This window comes from Ostrinia nubilalis, chromosome 21, assembly GCF_963855985.1.
Source record: "Ostrinia nubilalis chromosome 21, ilOstNubi1.1, whole genome shotgun sequence".
Classification (NCBI taxonomy): domain Eukaryota; kingdom Metazoa; phylum Arthropoda; class Insecta; order Lepidoptera; family Crambidae; genus Ostrinia; species Ostrinia nubilalis.
Window position 1 is genome coordinate 9,980,962 of NC_087108.1, and position 19,039 is coordinate 10,000,000.

Here is a 19,039-nt window from a genome sequence, read left to right on the forward strand (position 1 = left end):
ATAATTCAAGAAGTACTAATATTGACATTACCCATGCTGGACAACTGATTCAGCAAGTCCCGGTGATCAAATTTCTTGGTATTACAATTGACGAAAACTGTTGTTGGAAGTTTCATGTTGATAGTGTATGTGAAAAGTTAAGTAGGTTTGTGTTCGTACTCCGTAAACTTAGAGAGACAGTCTCGGTGGAGGTAGCCTTACAAACATATCATGCCTATGTCGTCTCAGTACTGCAGTATGGTCTTATCATATGGGGAAACTGCACTGATATTGTCATGGTATTCAGAGTCCAAAAAAAATGTATAAGGGCTGTCTGTGGTGCTAAATTTAGAGATTCTTGCAGACCACTGTTCAAAAAAATGTCACTATTGACTCTTACCTGCCTATACATCAAACAGATTTGTATATTTGTTAAAAATAACTTAGGTCTTTTTTCAGCAAAACAGGTGGTCACTGTAAAACAATTGAGGGAACGTCCTATAAACCTACTTCAGATTCCCCTTTGCAGGTTGACAATGGTCCAGAAAAATTGTTATTATATGGCCATTAAAGTTTTTAACTCATTGCCCGCGGAATTAAGAGGGCTTAGCGGATCTCAGTTTCAAACCAAACTGCATGCATGGCTTGTGGAGAGGTCGTTCTACTCATTAAATGAATATTTTAATTGTAATGTTAAGTGACATACAATAAGTACATTATTATCCTGAGGTGACATTTTCAATATGATATGACAATAATTATTCAATATGACATTCTGTATTAGTTTATAATTTAATTAATGATAATTTATTAGTTTTCTGTTTTTAAACAATTAATGTAATATGACATGTTAGTATTATTTTCGATATAAAGTCTACTACTCTTTTTAATATTTGCACGCTTCCTAGTTTGAGCAAATTTCAGTGAAACCTACCAAATCTATGTAAGACCACTTATGTACCTGGAATTACGCAAATAAAGAAATTTGATTTGATTTGATTTGATTTGATTCAACAAAATCCGTTCAGTGGTTTTTGCGTGAAAGAGTAACAAACATCCAGACATCCAAACATCCAGACATCATGACATCCAAACTTTCACATTTATAATATTAAGTAGGATTAGTAGGAAGGAAGTAGGATTAAAGGAAAAATGAGTCGATCGTTTGAGACTATCTATTAAAAGTTTTATTAAGTTGTAGCAAAGTTTTTCAGCCGTTTTAACTGAATAAAACTTTGTGTTATTGGTCCTGAAGTTTTCATATACTCATACTAATATTATAAACACATTAAGTTACAAAAAACAATCATCAGAAGCAGTTTTGCTCAAAATTTTAAAAATTATAAGATTAATGAAGAAATCCCCGAGGAACCACGACCCAAATAGTTCTATGAAAAGATATAAGAAACCATAACAAAAAGAAGACGAAAAAGAATAGGAAATATAAAACAGAGTTCCACATTGATCCACAGACCATTAACCAGGGTCGGACATGGGGTCAGTTGGCTGAATCCATCGGTTTTTCATTTGCGCGGTGCAGGAGATCAAAGCATTGAACCGAAAGTTTGAAAGAATTTTATACGAGTGTTGTTACGGACGGCTAATGCTGCGCACTTTTGTTATGTCATTAGTCTATGTCAAGAATGGTGGTAAAATATTTGACCAATAAGTATTCAATTACTGTAGTTTATATCATTTATTAAAAGTTACAGATGGAGAACTAACAAAAACTATCATAATTATAGCAAATAGCACAATGTTATTACATGCCAAATTTTGCGTTCTGAAAATATTCATTACAATTAAATTGTAGAGACTATTTATTCAACAGTTGCAGCAGCTCTTGTGTTACTCAGTCAAAGCTATCTTCGGTTGTTCTAAAATATAATAAAATTGTTCTGAGGTTGAATCCGTTAAATAAATGGTAAAAAATAATAAACCATTATTTTGCCATAATAACCGATTGCCTGACTGGACGGATGACATGATAAAAGTATTCAAATACCACAAAACGCTATGAATTGCCGAAGGTGATCGATGGGACATCTATACAATATGTACATTTATGAAAACCCCTATATTCTGTGGACATCCATAGAATACGTACCTAATTAATGATTGATGATACTATTTAGGGGGACAGGAAAAGTCGATCGTACCGAATAGGAACAGATCATGATGAACAATTTGGCATTATATTGGTTGTAATAGAATGATGTTATTTTGAGCAAAAATTTACGTACAGTCTGATGAGTTGAAGACTGTACAGACGACGGTACATCAAGCTAAGAATAGTAGGACTTTATGTTAGTTGTAATATAGGCGATTTTTCTACACAAAATACGTATACTCGTACTTTGCTGCCGACTCAAGCTTCAACCCAGCGTTGCCAGACGTCCCAATTTTTAAATCAAATTTAAATGTCCCGCGCGGGACAGGTTCTGTCCCGCTTTTCGGAGAGAGACACTCACTTCACCAGACTATTGTTTGAAACGCCATATTATTCTAAATAATAATTTTTTTTTTCATAAAATACATTTTCTATGGCTACTTTTGCTATCTATTGTCACGTAAACGTAATTTTAAGTCAAATAAAAGGATAAATATTTGAAAACCTTTGATTATATACGTTTTTTTACTATGTCCCGCTTCTGACGGAAGAATCCCGCTATTTTCACTCAAAAAGTACCAAAGTCCCGACTTGGCGAAAAAAAACTGGCAACGCTGCTTCAACCACACCAACGCGTGCAGATCGCACTCGCGGCGCGATCAAATGCCGATGACAGGTCGCGCGACCCATGACAGTTCACGTGACCTGTCTTTGGTCTTTGATCGCGCCGTGATCGTGCCGGCGATGGTGATCTGCACGCGTTGGTGTGGTGTAGTTGAAGCATAATAGGTACGGTCAACGTCAAATAGTTCGTGACACCCAAAGTGGCCAAAAAGTTGACAACAACCTTATAACAAAGACGTGTTGCGAACTTTTTGGCTGCTATGAGTGTCACGAACTATATGACGCTGACTGTATAAATGACGATTCTGGACATTTACGTAAAGCTTTCGTCAATTCGTATTCGATATAGAATAAATTGTAACTAATTGGCCACATGAAGAGAAAACAAGCGACCCAAATAATGCGAAAGGATGAAAAGAACGAGGATTGAGGAATGTTACTGAAACGGGACCCTTTGACCTTTAAGAAAACCTAAACGGGCTGAGTGATAAAACACATAGGAATCTTCACTGGAACGCATGAATACGGGCATTCGTTTGATCATTCTTTATAAGACATCAAGGAATATTTTTCCTTGCTAATGTTACAAAAATACTTGGGTTCACTATGATAGAGAAAACTGAGTAATCAAATCTTTTCGTTGGGAAGCTTTTAGCCTGCATCGCACCTGATGGAAAGTCATGATCAGGCTAAATGATAAATAAACGAATTTCACATGGAATCGTCAACCATGCTTTTAAAAATTCAAGCCTAATATCTACTTCGTTGTGTAAATCGGTACAAGCACAATATTCCCACTCTAAGGGTGGATTCGACCAAACAAGAGTAAATAATAATCTCAGAATAAACTTGTCATTTTGACATATTTCCCATACTGAAACTGTCCATGTGCCAGTTATACCAGAAGTTATTCTTGGATAAAATTTTGGTCGAATCGGGCCTAAATAATATTAGAAAGTTCGAAACAATACGTCCCTGTGTGTTTCCTTCTTCCACGCTCCGCAAACCGTGGAAAAGCGCCAACAGATGGCGCCACGGGTCTCTCATTAAAATGAATTTTAATGAAATTCAAACAACTTGTTTAATGGCGCATTAGCGCCCCTCCAAGTTAAGTAAAAGACAAAAGATTATATCGGTAATGGCTATATCATTGCTCAGGCACAGGCTGATTGGGAACGGTAACTTGGGAACGATATTTTATAACTTTTGACAGTATCGATTGAAACATTTTACTTGATTTTATCATACCACTTTTACATTATTGTTTTTATAAACAATACTCAATTTATAACGAGTATTGAGAACGAAACAAAAAAGATTTTGGTAAAAACTAATATCGTCAAACTATCATAGTAACATGACGTTACAAGATTACTATTATGAAGAAAATAATCCAATTTTCTTTTCTCGTTTTTATCACATTTCACCTTCGTTAAAAATGTATTGAGCAAAAGAAAAAAGTCACTAGAGAGCACAAATATCTAATATCCGAAGATGAATAATAAAAATGAGCAAAAAAAGTGTCACGGGTAGATAGATAGACAGTATACCCAGTGGACCGATGACCTATTTACGGCTATGGCGATCCCCTGGAGGCCAACAATAAGGAAAACCCTATATTACGTCCATCAATGGTCTTGTATAAGCCGATTAAAGTTAAAAACTTTGACCGTTGTTTGCTGATCAAAAAGGCTGGAAAAACATGTTTAAAAGGACATGATACCGTAACTCCTCGCAAGTGATATTTACCTGACGGTAGCTTACCTAAAACGATTACTATAAACCCAAAAAGGTTTCATGATTATCCCAAGATCATTATTTAGGGTATTTGCCACCACCAATCAATTGACGTACTTTTTAAAACTGTCAAATCGAGACTCTCCCATAGATTTTGTGTGGCAATACTAGCCAGTGACATCACTATTTTGTCAACTCAATTAAATTACTTTTTTAATTTATAATGCAACCAAAAATCTTAATTTACAGGTAATTTAAAACTAATTTAGTCTTTAAGAAAATAATGAGTGCCTTTTTAACAAAAGTTGTGCTTTTGAATTATTGGGGAGTGGTGGTTAATACCCAATTCTTACCTAATAAAGTAGCACATGATGGTTAACACTAGACCATCTTACGCAGTCATCTATTTATTTTCTTCTATCCACACTAAACGCAATTAAAATTTTGCCTACCTCTGTTATACATTGTTATAGAAGAGCAGTGCTTCCTAGCACAAGCAACATCTGTTGCTTAACAGGAAGCTCCAACAACTTGTAACTGAACTAGGCTAAGTTAAAGAAATAAACGAATTTGAATTTGAAAATCTTATGTAGTGGTATTAAGTGCTATTATGCAACAAAAATGTATAGTCTGATGTCTACTTTCTTGACAATGGCTCCATCACGTAAGCGGAAGCCTAGTGAGGGAATTTTATTAAACTCTTAACGTCGTTAAAGCGTGTGCACGTCTCGATAAATTTCTAAGGGGAGGACTATACTAGTGGATGCTATTACACGATTATTCCCATCTCCCGTTCCCACCGCTGCAACTCCTGTGTAGCCAGGAGCTACAGCTTGACCGTCAATAAAACCCAACCAGTGAAGGTCAAGTTTGTCCCGGAAATTGGAAGCTTTCTTTAAATTCGAAACGATTAAGTAGCGAATACTTTAAATTCGTAATGAACTGTGGTTTATCTGACAGTTACGAGTACCTACATAGTCACGTTTTAATCGCTGAACCATGCATTTTTATAAAAATAAAGAAAAAAGATACGAAAAGTAGCAAATAGTATGTGTCAATAACAAAGAGTATTTATGTAAGTTTGGATGAACTGCCCATCATTTCTCATGTTAGCGATACGAAATATTTTTTAATAAACAGCATTTTTGATCGGTAACGCGCTCTAAATTAATAGAAAAAGTTTGTATGATTTTCATGAAATGAATTATTAGTCACTACTAGTTCTTATTAAATCTTAACTATAGAAGTGTGCTATATTTTTGTTTCAATGCTTCTAACCTCTAATATATCTGTTAATTTGTTTTACAGAGTTAAATAAACTTTGTACTGTAGTTACGGCCACAGTGTGGTCTGAGCTTAAGAGCAAAGTGCTGCCGCATCCGACGATAGTATTAACTACTTTTAAATGTTCCGTGTACTAACAAAGCGAGTGTGGGGACAATACTAAAACTCCTTTAAAGCCTTCTTAGTGCAAATAAAATTCAATTTACAACCTAATCTAAGAGACTGTTCCTTGGGAAAGGACGGTAAATAAGATTACAGGATTTTTCCTGGAAGGTGAAGAAGAGTACTTTAAAAGCTATCTTAAATAAAATCTAGGAATAGATGATGGCCACAAGTTAAATACTGAGATTAGCTAGCTAATTATCGTAAGTATTTGGAAACAAAAACCTATATTATTGTTTACTTATACTATGTATCCTACGTAAATGACAAGTAAATTTTACCTAAAAATCTGTTTTATTTTGAGTTATTATTAGAATTCAAAATTCTTCATTTTAAATTTTCTCAAATTACCACATTAATAGTTATTGACAATCATGTAAGCAGTATGTTAGGTATTAAACTCCCAAAAAGTATAAAATATTGTACTTATATTCAACCAAAAAGGTTTTCTGTTCAAAGCTTTGAAACCTTTAAACAAAACCTAAAACTTTGCAACACTGTAATTTGAAACACAATCAATTAAAACTTTACAAAAGTGCGGTCATTGGATTAATTACAAATACATCGCTAATGAAGCTACGGTTTTAGTGATCGTGAACAATTTTCCAGTACAAGAACTTACAAATGGAACCTATCACAAGTTGGTCCATTAACGACCGTATCGATGAAGTTTTGAGCTTGTGACTTGCACATGACTGCACTTACTCACTGATGCTTAAATATTTGTCTGTAGGAACAGTAGAAAAGTTTAGCAATATGATACTCGTAATGATTCCTGAAGAAATGCTTTTACCGAATGGGTCTGAGCTGGGTTCTGAAACTAAACCCCTTCTGACCCACCGCACTACCAAACCACACTACCAGTAGTGTCGTGGGGAATATTTTTTCCCTTCTGCACTACCAAGCCAGTAGTGTCGTGGGTAACATACATCTTCATTCCCATCGACACTACTACCATAACTAAATGTAAAATTTGTAAAATTTTAGATTATTTTGTAATAAATTATGTTTATATGCAACCCTAACCTCTGTGAAAATTTGCAGTTTGACGGAATTCACTGAAAATAAATTATTACCTACCTAAAAGGGCTTATACCTATATAACTTTGCGTGAAAGAAAAACAAAAATTAAATTATTTTTACCCGACTACGGCAAAGCAAAAGGAGGGTTATGATTTTGACAGGCTATGTATGTATGTATGTTCATTTGTTCCCTCGTAACTTCTAAACTATAGTCTATCCAATATAGCTTGATTAGAATGACAGCTGCCATCAAAAGTAACGACATAACTTTGTAGTAGCGATCAATGAGAGCTAAATATTGGCGGACAAGAAATAATTCATGTCTGACCTACAAACAATATTTTCGACGACAGTGCTTCCAATAAAAATATTAATTTCGTGTAAATGCAGCGTTAAATTACACCAATAAGTAGTAATTCGAAATTATAAAAATCAAGCTAGAGTATTAACGACGTCTCTACAAGGTTATCTCGAGTTACAAAAATGTTAGTGTTGGGACATATCGACAAATGTCATATTAAATTAAAACTAATTTTTTAACATATTTAACACATTGAACGCCAACGCGGTCAATGTTGTCCGACACTGCACTTTCCTACCAGGCCAAGTAAAAATTTCAATTTTTTTCAATTTTCGTCGATTGTTTTTATTTGTTAAATCGTTACATTATAAACATAAATAAAGGATTTTATTAACATATAGTTTTTTTTGAGTCTTTACATCGAATTATTAAGCGTCGGACATCATTGAGCCCCATGGCCCCAGCGAGCGAAAATTCGAAAATCCGTTCCGTAGGGCCGCGCGGTCATGTTGTCGACCATCCCCGCTCGCATCCAAAAAAAAAGGAGAACAACCAAAAAAATAAAGAGTTGTACATTGGTAGGTTTTTGATATATTATATTACGCATAAATAGGAATATTATAAGGTATAAAATGAGAAATGAAACTAGCAGGATAAGTCTTAAATAGTGATTAAAAATAATAATAAATAAATCGATGATACCGTAAAAGGAACGCTAAAAGTGTTTTTTTTTTCAAATTGTTTTAATTAAAAAAGGTTTAAATTTTATTTAAAAAATTGAATTTATCAATAATTTGTATAAAAGTTGTCCAAAACTGAGCCGTCCCAGCTATGGCATTGTCAGGAAGGCGCTACTATCAATACTGAACTATTAGTTCCCATTTTTGCCTCGTTGGACAGCCATATAATTATGAAATTTACAGAAAGGTGCTACTAACAACTGGGTTATTAATCCAATTTTTGCGACTTGACGTTTTAGAAATTGTTTGACTGTATTTTGAATTTTTCATCCATCACTGTAGTGTCACTTTCGATCGGTTCTTTTTTCAAAACAATATTGAATTGTCAGTATATCTACAAATAATATTTAAAAATATACTTAAAATTAAAAATAATTATAATGACATAGCTGATTTAACATGTCAATAATTTGACCTACATGAATAATAAAAAAAGTTCTAGAATAGAGTATCGATAAGAGAAAAAATGTTTTTTTCATACATTAAACAAATCTATTTTTCTCGACAATCCTGCTAGGTGTAAGCATCTAATAAGTACAATAATTTATGCCACTAATAAGGTTTTAAATGGCATAAGTTTTGTAGCTGTACAAAGAACTTAGTACCTGTACCAACCCTTCATACAAAGTGGTTGTTCAACAATGAAAGTAATTTTTTTTTATTGTCCTGCATATTATAAATTATATAAAATAAGTAAACGATATGTTTTAATTAATAAACCGTTATTATCTTGCTAAAAAGTTGATAAATTTGCAAAAATGCATTGTATAATTACCATGTTTTATTGCGCTACCGTTATCCACATTTTTTTTTCTAAGTCCGAGCTTTACCTGAGAACCAAGTGACGTACACTAATCTTGGGAGCCGCGCGGGTCAGCTTATATGGGAATTATTGAAGAAATGCTGTCCATCGGCTCAATACAGAGGTTTAAACATAGGTCTGACTCGCGGTCATCATTGTCCGACGCGGCCCGAACGGAAAGTTAAAGTGTCGCCCATCATTGTCCCCCATGGCCCGAACGGAACAGTGCCATTTTTAGGCTGGCAGCGAAGGTGTTAACAAAATTTTTTCTAACTAATTTTTTAACATATTTAAGTCAGGTTATACGTTTTTCTAAATGTTCACTATTAAAAACCAAAAAACATTTCATTCTTAAATAATCAAACATCGGAAATCAATCACCGGTAATTTTTTGGGTATTCATAGTACCGTTGCTCTAGAAGAGATGCCCACCGCCCTCTAGCGAGAGGAAAAAACCACTGAAGAACACTAATGATAATGACTACGACTTAGGTGGTACACCCTTGACATAAATTTTAAATTTTACTGTCTTTAAATTTAAATCATAATTGTCATTTTTATGAATAAAGATATGAAGAAAAATTGGGTGCATTTTTTTATATCATTTTTTCGAAAACTTATCGATACATCTATGTGAACCGTACGAAACATTCCCAGCACTAGTCACATTCGTTTGACAGCCGTCATTCTAATCAAGCTATATTGGATAGACTATACTTATCAGAATTCGACAAATGACATAATCATTAGAAGCGTCTTAATTGTCCGCTGGTTATAGGCTATATGGGGTTTCACAACAATCTAATGTGGCGCCCTCTAGCGGACAAACCATACAGATTAAAAAAATAAAGTTAAGATAAATATGCCGTGTTTGGTATCATTTGAAAGCGTTTTACTTGTACATTAACCGTAACATGTACATAATCCCTTTTAGGTAATATTTTATTTTCAGGAAATTCCGTCAAACTGCAAAATTGCACAGAGGTTAGGGTTGCATATAAACATAATTTATTACAAAACAATCCAAAATTTTACAAATTTTACATTTAGTTATGGTAGTAGTGTCGATGGGAATGAAGATGTATGGCCCTTAAAAATTACCCACGACACTACTGGCTTGGTAGTGTAGAAGGGAAAAAATATTCCCCACGACACTACTGGTAGTGTGGTTTGGTAGTGCGGTGGGTCAGAAGGGAACTAAACATCAGTGGTTGAAAGTAACTAACTGCTTCAACATTATCTGGTAATTTATGCCCGCTTTTACCATCAATCCCTAATTTTTAAGCGACTCCTATGGTCACACATCACAGGAATTTTGTTTTTATAGAGGTCACTTAAAATTTAAGGATTATTGGCAAAAACGGGCATAGTCTCCTCTGATCTCCCTGATAAGGGTAAATGGAAGATTTACCTGTCCAGACGGATTGAGGAACTTTGATATTCGCATTTAACCATTGAACACAACTACTGAGCATTCAATTTTGTAACTTAAGACATGACAAAAAATTATATTATACTTACTCGTAGTCTGAATTTTCATCTCATATTTTAACTATGTCGTCAAATATAGTTAGGTTATCTCAAATTGTTTTGACCATAGAGAGTTCTACGTTAATGTTAGTTGCCCTTATTGAGTTACAAGATTGCCTACGTCTAATAAAGGCTCGTATTTACTCACGTATGTACCTATGTACTACATTTTGTTTCGGTAGTAATAGTAAACACAGCTCCAATCTTCGAGGCCAGCCATCAATATCGTTATTACCTGTAATCCATCCCCAGTTGAGCAGTAATAAATCTTAATCCGGGATTGAAGGCAATAGACAAGGTCTACAAGGCGATATAGCTCAAGACGTCAATGCTAGAATAACGAATAACGGTAACTCGGTAAATCCATATTCCCATGAGAAACAAAAAAAAATATATTTTTATTCTGCGTTAAAATAATTTTCGATATGGCCATGAAAGCACGTGCGGAAAGGATGCCTTTTTTGAAACGCTATCACGTTCGCAGTCATTCCATTTTTTTTCATGCATGCGAAACCTCGCAGAACATAACAGAAAATGTAGGTATATTCATTTTACAAAAATTGGCAACAACGAAATTTTAAGTAATTTTTTGGGTTAAAACTTGTGTTAGAGAATTTCAGGTGCCTTAGACTCAATCTAAGGTCTAGTTTAATGAAGGAGATACTCTCCCGGCTTGTAAGGTTCTGGGTTCAATTCCCAAATAGGACAAACACAGTCTACCTAATTGTATAACTTTGAACTTGAACTTTATTTCGACCACTTTTATTTTTTACTCACATGAAAATGATATAGGATATTGAAAACCTACACAGTTAATTAAAAGCATTTTTTACCATTAAAACCCTTTTTATTAGTACTCCGTTTTAAAAATAACAAGTCGAATTGATACCTTTTTCATCCAAATCAGCAATTTAGGCACTTCGTTTAAACTTGCGAAGTGGTTTTGAATTTAAAACAGCCTTGATTGGTAGCTTCAAAGAGTTTTGATGGGTATTTGACAAATTGACAGCCAAATTAATGGTTTAGATATTATTATAACGAAGTGGTCCGTTTACATTTAATTTATTAAAACCAATAAGGGATTAATTACCAATAATATTTCTTACAGGTTGATAAACTTTCGTAAAGATGACCTAATTCATTGGAACTAATAACGTATTAATTTATTACTTAGGTATTTAATATTACACCACGTCAATAAGGCCTATGAACGACCAAACTTGCCCATGCAATATACAAAACAAAAGACAGAATTAATCATAGACAGACCTAACTAAAGTAGGTCAAGGAAAACTGACGCCGATTCGATATCTACCCACTATATTACTCGGAATCACCTACAATAGAATAGCGAATTGATCTGACCAATCGCAATTTATAAGTACTTAATTTATTTACTCCATTATACGAACACTGTTTTCTTTCCACACATATTTTTCAGGGTTTAACAATTGGTGAGTTATAGACCTTATTATCACAGATTATAAAGGGGATAAACAATAATTAGAATGATTTCCCACCTGGCACAATGCGTGCTCTACTACTCCTGGCTGAAAAAAAAGAGAAAAAGCAATTTCATAAATGGAATATCACGCAAAATTTCATAATACTGTATTCTGTCCCAATAAAGCTTATATTCCGCTGTGGCTGAAAGCAAACCGTGAAAGCGAAGGCACAAAAAACAAAAGTTATATGACACCATTGTAAACTTTATCTACTCACAATCAATATCTGTGGAACGAAAACAGCCGATATAAAATTGGCGGCAGAAATTTGGAGGCTGTTCGCTCGCAGCGACTTGAGGGTAACAACAATACAAAGTTCTTGACCATGAAACTGTTTTTTTATTTGTTCATTTTATTTGTTACTCATCGATGGATCGACGGGATTTCCGAAAGTTTTCGAACAGCCTTCATTTGTTGAAACCGCCATTTTTGTCAGTCGCTCGTCGTTCAATTGTTTTTTGGGGTGTTTTGTCTTACCGCAACTGTTCGAAAACTTTGCACTTTTTATTTTGTTTTAATTTAGTCGATTTATTTTTGTCATTGATGCTTTTTAAAGATTTTTTTAGTAATCAATCTTTGAAGACTTTATTGTAGAGTCCTAAGTTTTATTTGCAACACATTTATTAAAGTTAAATAGTTTGTAAGAATTTTATCTAGGTTACTTACTTATTAGCCATAATATTATTGATTTTATTATTATAACTGATTTTCAGGTGATTTTAATACAAGTGTATCTACCCACTTACTTAACTTACAATTAATTGCAATTACATTCAAAATTATTTTACAAGAACGCGAACGTTTAAATCTAAAATATCAATTTAGGAAAAATACAGAACATAAAATATCTGTGTGTCTTGTGTGTTAATTTTCATTTATGTCGTTTGCCATGAAATGATACGAATAACATTTGTCTATCAATATCCTTTTAACAGGAAGACTTAATAAAAAGTAATGGCATACAAATTTCACTCTCCTGCTTTTCTTCATAAAATGAAATTAGACCTTCATAAAATGAACTGCATGTAAATCGTTTTGGCCATTAAGTAGGCATCGGAGATTTTTGCCATAAATTACCATGTCTAGGGACTGTTCATAAGAGGCCCAAGGCTTACGTGAATTTTAAGCAGCATTAGACGTAATTCTTTGCTTAAAAATCTTCGATTCTTACTGGCCACGACCATTTACATTGTTATTCGCCGTCAGAAGATCAACTTATGGCTCTCAAAATTTCGCTCTCCGGCAGATACGTGTTCACAATCGTGAGCTACCTGATCGGCGTGTTCATATTCGCGACCATAGTCGGGCAGGTGGGCAACGTCATCACGAACAGGAACGCCAACCGGCTGGAGTTCGAACGGCTATTGGATGGCGCCAAAACGTACATGAGACACCATAAGGTAAGTAGAAAGTTGATGCTGAAGCGAAGGATAGTGCAAGTCTGGAAATTGACAAGTTTGTTTTACCCAAAAATGTATCCAACCAAATCCTGTCTTCAATCAACAATCCAATCTTGCTATTAGAATTCGGATGCTTCATAAAACACTCAACTCTGCAGATTCCAGGTGCATCAAACCTAGCTGCTCTCTATTAGAGTTTGGACTCAACTCCTCAGGTCTCTGGGGTATCCAACAAAACCTATGGGACTTTCTTTCCCACCACTGCTACTCCTGTGTAGCCAGGATCTACACTTTGACCGCCAATAAGGACCCAACCAATGAAGGCCAACTTTGTCCCGGCCGGAGGAAAGTTTGACTGTTGTTGTTGTCAGTCTTGGGATCCGCAACGAAATCCTTTTTCAAACTCCTCCTATGTGCTTTTGACTAATTTGGATGCTTCTATAAAACGCTCAACTCCTCAGGCGGCAGATATATCCAACCAAATTCTGCTCTCTATTCATTTGGATGCTCTCAGCTCCTCAGTTCCCTGATATATCCTGCGAAAACCTGTTGTACTACTAGGATGCTCACTATTTGAAATCGAAGGAATTTCTATAAGACACTCTTCAATTCCTCAGGTCCCTGGAGGGATGAAGCGCAGGGTCCTCCGCTGGTACGACTACTCGTGGTCGCGCGGGCGCATCCAGGGAGGCGGCGACATCAACACCGCCCTAGGCCTGCTGCCCGACAAGCTGAAGACTGAGCTGGCTTTGCACGTCAACTTGAGCGTGCTGAAGAAGGTAAAAGAATTAATATAACTTCCAGTAGGCCTAGGATAAGCATTTTATTGATTTTACGCAATAAGCCTATAACATTTGTCACCTAAATAGTGGATAAGATTTTATCACGGCGCACATCCTAACCCGGCAGGTTTAGTAAAACTCTAAATAAGGTGAAGTTCTTGTGATAGACGTCAAAAAACTTTCAGAAAGGACGATTAATACTGTCACCGAACATTTACTTATGTTGATATCATTAACAGTTTAGTATCGTATTAAGTACGAAATTGCCAAAGTCTATAATTGGCTCAAAGAATAATGCACCATGGATTCTTTTAAACTAAAATAAATTAAAGACTGAGAAAATCCGTTTATTTTACTGATATTGAATCTTATTTTATGTGTGTAAAAATTAAAATATGTCACATGTAAGTAAGGGCTAAATGGTAAATTCTTTCTCATTCACAGGTTACTATTTTCCAAGAGTGTCAACCAGAGTTCCTTCATGATCTAGTATTAAAAATGAAAGCCTACATATTTACGCCAGGAGACTCAATATGTAGGAAAGGTGAGTAAGCTTACAAATTATTTGGAAAGCAATTGTATCTAGGTACTATTTTGTATTATTGTATTACGTTTACGTCTATAATAATGTTACTTTATTTCGTAACGTATTGTGTTTCAATTATTTAACGTATCATTTAGAAAAATAACCAACTAACTTACTCATAGATGTTAGGACTCCTACAGAGCTCTATTTTAAGACCATTATAATTGCAGGGGAAGTGGCCAGGGAGATGTTCATTATAGCAGACGGAATTCTAGAAGTTATATCAGAAACGGGAAGAGTTCTGACCACTATGAAGGCTGGGGACTTCTTCGGGGAAATAGGAATACTGAACCTGGATGGACTTAACAAGTAAGTAGATAACATAAAATCAAACCTGGATACGATTTTCTCTTGTCTTCGAATATGACCGTGTCCTGTGGATAGTCAGCAGACCATCTCAAGATCAGCACAGCACTTTTTTTTATTTGAAATATTTGAATCTAGAACCGAGCCAGAATACACTAATCAATCAGAATACGCAAGATATCAGATACAGATCCAAATCTTTGCTGGTGTTGAGCGCTACACCAAAAACTACAAAACGGCCATCTCTCTTCTGTACCACTACATCTGTGTTCCAAATTTCTTCTACCACTTTGAAGCTCCATCAGTCTCATATCCTGGACCTCTAGCATTATTTCTTCCATGTCTACAGGCGAACAGCAGACGTGCGATCTGTAGGGTACTCGGAACTGTTCTCGCTGTCCCGGGAAGATGTGCTAGCAGCCATGAAGGACTACCCCGAAGCTCAGGACATACTCCAAACCCTGGGCAGGAAGAGACTGCAAGAGGCGAAGAACATGTCTCGGAAACATGCGAAAAGTGAGTCATTGATGTATAGACAACAGCACATCAACATAAGGTATCTTACAGTTGCAATAAGTTCCATTTTAAAACAAAAATTAATAGTCTGATATGCCGTAGACTGTAGAGTCGCGTAAAATCACCACACAATACAACGAAATAGATTTTGAACACTTTTTACCCGACTGCGCCAAAAGGAGGGTTTTTTTATAAAGTTATACAGCACGAAAGCCTCCCCAATCCGTCTGGCCTTTGTGGGGAGTGCAGACCAAATCCTTCATTTGCTTTTGGTAAATCGCAGAGGACGTTTCTTGCAGTGGATGATGATAACCAAGTACAAAATAAATTGGGGTAACTCTTTACTTAGTGGTAACTGCTGCCTAATATTACCTATACAAAATTTGTTATTTCTATGTTTTTCAAGGAAAAAAGCACACGTGGCTTTAGTTTCTTCGTTTCTAGAGCTAACAGAATGGATAATTTTACTTTAAAAGAAGTCAGTTAAAAATAAAGGCCAGTTTTATCTATAAGTTCCTCATAAATTTCTATTATTTTGCTTAGTATTTTACCCTAGTAAATTGTTTTTCAGGAGACCTAAGCCCGGACAAGATAGCTGGGGACGACAGCGGCCCAAAACGTATTGTGCATAAAATAAGGAGCGATGTTAAGGTTTGTAATAGAATATTTCTAATACTCTTGGGATACGGTACTTAGAACAGTTATATCAGTTATTTACAAAATTATCTTAGTTTAAAGGCAAATGTCTTCCGAACTAGATTAAAAATTAAAACATACTTAGGCTGGGTTGCAATATCTTACTTTAACTTTGACAAACGTCAAAAATCTGTCATACAAGAAACACCGGTTATCGTTATAGTTACCGTTAAAGTTAGGTGGTGCAACTCAGCCTTAGCACGGTAATTAGAGTGTAGGTACTCGTACCTATTGAAAACTCGGAACACTGACTAATATTCTGAACTCACCACTAAAAAATATTATTTTTCTCAATAAGTTAGGTTAAAATATCACCTAAACTGACAAAAATTCACGCAAGCACAGGTGCAAAAAATCTCGGTCATCGCTTCTAATTCAACGAAAACTTATTAAATTAAAAATACATTTAAAAAAAAGTTCATTTTGGGACGTAAATTAAAACACCCTACATTTATCCGACTTGAGAGGGATTACAATTTACAGCGGCCATCTTACACAATTCGTTTACCCTCACATTTAGGGCGGTTTCAGACTAGAGTTTTTTCTGCGCGTATACCTACTACGGTCGTTGCATACGCGTTTACACGCGCGCTACAACGCGCTACAAAAAACTGGACTAGCGTAGTGCATATTTCAGCGTGTCCGCTCGAACCGAAAGTGGTCTCTCTCTCTTAAGGACATTTACCTGTGTTTTCGAGGTCGAACCGAACTTCGATCTCCTCCTATGCCGACTAATTTCGTTGTGACAGTTTAACTTCCCCCGGGACAAACTTGACTTTCACTTGTTGGGTTTAGATTCGGCTACACAGAAGTAACAGCGATGGGAATAGTCACATTACAAAAATGAGCTTAAACGCGCATGTAAAACGCTAGTCTGAATCCGCTCTTAAGCGCTTTCCGCGCCAAGATTAATCGCCCTTCGGTGAAACGAAACAGATTAATGAATTGTCTCGAAAGACTTGCCTTCGTGTATTGTTTACAACGCTAATAAAACGGTGATGATATAAATTATTTATTTGTTGAACAGAACAGAACGAACAAGAACAGTTTTCTTTTTTCTTTAAAACTTTATGAACTTACTACCTACGATTTATACCTACCCAAAATGGTAGATTTTTTAGGTTTTTCCATGATTAATTATTTGATAGTCTTAAAAATTATTCTATGGACAAAATTTGTATTAATAGGTATTCTTTGCAGTATCTAAATTAAAAAACTCATTACTACATCATGTTCCAAACCTAAAAAAATCTTCCTTAATAATTTTAATTTCAGTCATTTATGATAAGAACTGAAAATCTAACTCAAACTAACTAACCAGTTATCACATTTTTTTACTAACGTAGGTACCTACTGATACTGCATTCACAACCCTTTTCAAATTCAAAATTCAAATAGTTTATTCAGTACATAGGCCCTTACTAGGGCACTTATACACGTCCCAAATATAGCTTGCCTTACCACTACTTCTATTATTATGATAGTACAACCTGTCCCCTCACCTGCCCTGTCATTCGTAGGGTATCCGCAACGCGATCCGTAGTAGGTCCCGAGCTACCCGCCGTTCCGGGGAATCCCTAGAACTGCAAGCCCTAGCAGGGACCGAAAGGACTGGTACCTCCGACGCCAAGGTCCTTAGGAGGATGCCGAGAGTTGAGAGCGACGACTCACAACCGCACAACCATGAGGTAGGTAGCAATAATTAATTCGTTTCAGAAAAATGACGTCCACTGCTGGACAAAGGTATTTTCCAAGAATTTCCATGACAGGTCCGGCGCTGCAGGCATCCAGGTGTTTCCCACGACCTGCACCAGATCGTTGGTTGGTCCACCTAGTGCGAGACTGCACACTACATCTTCCGGCCTATGGTTGCCAGTCCAGAACTTTTCTGTCCCAACAGCCCAATAAATTATCAGTCAAACATTTGAGCTGGTCTAATTAGTTTTTCACGTTACAGGATATCAATGGGGAAACTACATCAGGCAGTAAAGATGGAGAAAAGTGCATCTCGCCAATTGGAGCTGGACTGCCTTTGCTGTCGCGACTGAAACTGCTCAAAGAAAAACAGGTACAAATCCAACGTCATTCTTATAAAATATTGATAAAAGTTTTGATCATGCTATATCAATTACTTATACTGATATTTTTTGACAGGATCGTGAAGAAAAAGTAGCGAAACAAAGGCATTCAACATCTTCTGTCATATCCCCACCTCCAGCACAACCCACCCCCTCAACCAGCTCTGCTCCTGACGGAGAAGCAGAAGTCATAGGAGCTGGCCTTCCTCTCCTTCAAAGATTGTTGCTCCTTAAGGCCAAGGAAGAGAGAGAGAAGAATCAGCTGACACCATCAACCAGCAATCAACCTTCAAGCTCAGATACTATCAGCCCCAGTTCAATAAAAAGTCCCCTAAGTCCAACGATTAAAACTCTCAGTCCTATCAGAAAAAGTTCGGAATCAAGTAGCCCAGGAAAATTACATAGTCCCACAACAAAAACTTCTAGGAAGAATTCGTCTGGCTCTAGCGATGGTGCTTCTCGACCTAAAGTTAGTTTTAAAGATAAGATATTACAAGTGCAAAGTGACGGCACTGCTGTATGTCAGCCTCTAAATAAAGATGTTAGTGAAAAACCCGCAGCAGTGGTTGAGCCTACTCCTAAAACAGAAAGTAACCTAATATCTATTCCCCATTCAGTAGTAAGCAAAATTAAATCACCAGCTAAAGCTGTAGGATCAACTTTTAGAGATAAGCTGAAATTGCTTGGAGTTCAAAAAGACAATGACAGTGCTACAGTTGAACGAAGCAAACCAATTCCAATAGATAAAGCTTCCATTGAAATAACACCTTTGCAAACCACTGAGAGTAAAGAGGAAGTTAAAACTAAGAAACCTTGGACGAAACTAAAAAAGGCCGCTATTTTAGGGGAGTCTAAGAGCCAAAGCAAATCTAGTTTAG

At 35.8% G+C, this 19,039-nt stretch overlaps 1 protein-coding gene across 2 annotated transcripts in view; it reads left to right on the plus strand.

The window, feature by feature from the left end:
- Positions 1-19,039, plus strand: part of LOC135082356 (uncharacterized) — a 155,652-nt gene that overhangs the window by 128,588 nt on the left and 8,025 nt on the right. For both annotated transcript variants that reach the window (XM_063977144.1, XM_063977145.1), the window contains 9 exons: positions 13,044-13,197; positions 13,815-13,976; positions 14,424-14,523; positions 14,736-14,874; positions 15,221-15,387; positions 15,959-16,038; positions 17,604-17,771; positions 18,041-18,151; positions 18,238-19,039. The exon at positions 18,238-19,039 is cut by the window's right edge and continues 1,071 nt beyond it. In XM_063977144.1, the coding sequence (XP_063833214.1) occupies positions 13,044-13,197; positions 13,815-13,976; positions 14,424-14,523; positions 14,736-14,874; positions 15,221-15,387; positions 15,959-16,038; positions 17,604-17,771; positions 18,041-18,151; positions 18,238-19,039 (1,883 nt within the window). The remainder of the gene's footprint in view (positions 1-13,043; positions 13,198-13,814; positions 13,977-14,423; positions 14,524-14,735; positions 14,875-15,220; positions 15,388-15,958; positions 16,039-17,603; positions 17,772-18,040; positions 18,152-18,237) is intronic.